This window comes from Sphaeroforma arctica, assembly GCF_001186125.1.
Source record: "Sphaeroforma arctica JP610 unplaced genomic scaffold supercont1.5562, whole genome shotgun sequence".
Lineage (NCBI taxonomy): Eukaryota > Ichthyosporea > Ichthyophonida > Sphaeroforma > Sphaeroforma arctica.
This window is the reverse complement of record NW_014034996.1, coordinates 1-1,929: the sequence shown is the minus strand read 5'-3', so window position 1 is coordinate 1,929 and position 1,929 is coordinate 1. Positions and strand designations below refer to the sequence as shown.

Sequence of the window (1,929 nt, the reverse complement as noted above, 5' to 3'; positions counted from 1 at the left end):
GACGTGATGCGTATACTGTCATATTATTGACGTGATACGTATACTGTCACATTCTTAACGTGATGAGTATAGTGTCACATTATTGACGTGATGAGTATACCGTCATATTATTGACGTGAGGCGTATAATGTCATATTATTGGCGTGATGAATATACTGTCATATTATTGACGTGAGGCGTATACTGTCGTATTATTGACGTGATGAGATATTATTGACGTGATGAGTATGGTATTCGGTGATCACTTGCACACGCCCTTTATCAACGTGTTGCTACAATCAACGACACATTCTGTTTGAATGTACAGTGTATCTTTGATATTACGAGGACATATCACTCCAACTACGGCCCACAATCAGAACCAATACACGATACAAGAGCAGGTGTTACTACCTGTCACTACCTGTGCGGGTGATGGGGTTAGTAGCCTACGCGCATACCCAACAGTACAATCGCGCTTACACTCGGCTCACTGGGATATCGTGTGCTATCCTATCCCACCCTACAGGGCATCTGTTGAAAACCCTGGCAATAGACGAGAAGCTCGGAGATGCATGCGTGAGCCAAGACGGGCGTTATTTGGTCACGGGAGGGAACAACGGCTGTGTGGTCGTGCGGCTGGTTGATAATTTGAGCATCATACACGTGTACGAAGCCATGGCCCCAGCCATACGAAGCTTGGCGATCTCGTCTTGTGAACGTTGGATATATGCAGGTGTGTTTGGTTCTCTGGGTGCGCTTGTGTGTATTTGTTGTTGTATGGCAAGTTGGTAGGTTTCTCAGGCTTGTGAACAATCGGGGGATATTGGATTGTAGGTCTGTGTTGGTTTACTGCATTTGACCTCTGCGCCTGAACTCACCTCACACAATCACTGACCTTCCACCGCCCATGAAAGAGTTCACAGGACATTCAAAGCACTAGCCAATCAGTAACCATCCACAAAAACCCTAAACCCTAAACCTCTGCGCCTGAACTCACCTCACACAATCACTGACCTTCCACCGCCCATGAAAGAGTTCACAAGACACTTAAAGCACTAGCCAATCGGCAATCAACCACATGGCGGCCACTTTCATATCGGTGACATAGTATTAAATGGCCTCTAACCCGCGCAGAGATGTACAATTTTCAACAATCCGTTCCTTGATGAAATATAGATGACTATACGTCGTCGGGTTATTCGGTGTATGCTTACAAAAACTATGTAATAGCTTCTTTTCAGCAATTCTGACTGAATTAACGTATGTTGGCTTCCTTATCTGTAGGCGCTGATGACGGGGCGTTAACGCTATACAAAACAGCCATGCCGCACTGGCACATGGTAGCGTTAACGCGCTTGTCATGAAGCGAACCGGGTATCTTGTGTCTAGATTTTCAGCAAGTACCAGAGAATCGGTACAATGTCCACAGAATTTCGAATGTTCTTGGTGCATCGCCCGAAATAATAAACGAACTGGCGCAACTCTCATTGTGCTGTGCACGAGAGGGGCAGTTAAACCCCAAATCGGTTCGTTGTAATCGTCTGTGGGTTGGTGCTATCTGACAAGGCTCAATTTAAGACCCCAGTGTTCGGACAGTAATTCGACGATTTACCGGATACGTTTCGTCTAATTTAATGATTCGCTGTGTATTCGGATTTATGATTTAATAATTTCAAGTAAAATTTCTTTTGAATACGCACAGTTATACAGTATAAATTCTATCAAAAAAGTTGGCCTAGATGAGTTCATACGTATATTCAAACACTTCGTAGTATGTTCATTTATATTCGGTTCTACATGGATTAAAGCCATAATCAACAGCCTTGTTATCAAAATTAGGGGGGTTATATATATATATTTATCTATACATATATTATATATGTATATATATATATATATATATATTATATATATGTATATATATATATATATGTACTATATATATAT

At 41.9% G+C, this 1,929-nt stretch overlaps 1 protein-coding gene across 1 annotated transcript; it reads left to right on the top strand.

Annotated features, from left to right (window-relative positions):
• The first annotated feature begins 12 nt into the window (after positions 1–12).
• SARC_15072 (hypothetical protein) lies at positions 13–1,589 on the top strand. Its single transcript, XM_014290798.1, has 2 exons — positions 13–715; positions 1,267–1,589. The coding sequence occupies exons 1-2, from the start codon at positions 415–417 to the stop codon at positions 1,344–1,346; spliced, it is 381 nt and encodes a 126-aa protein (XP_014146273.1). The 5' UTR covers positions 13–414; the 3' UTR covers positions 1,347–1,589.
• Positions 1,590–1,929: the final 340 nt, after the last annotated feature.

Bases quoted from the DNA above. Each gene is read 5' to 3' on its own strand.
- SARC_15072 (XM_014290798.1), top strand. From the start codon at position 415: ATGGGGTTAGTAGCCTACGCGCATACCCAACAGTACAATCGCGCTTAC. The intron at 716-1,266 runs GTGTGTTTGGTT...CCTTATCTGTAG, and splicing joins TGAACGTTGGATATATGCAG to GCGCTGATGACGGGGCGTTA.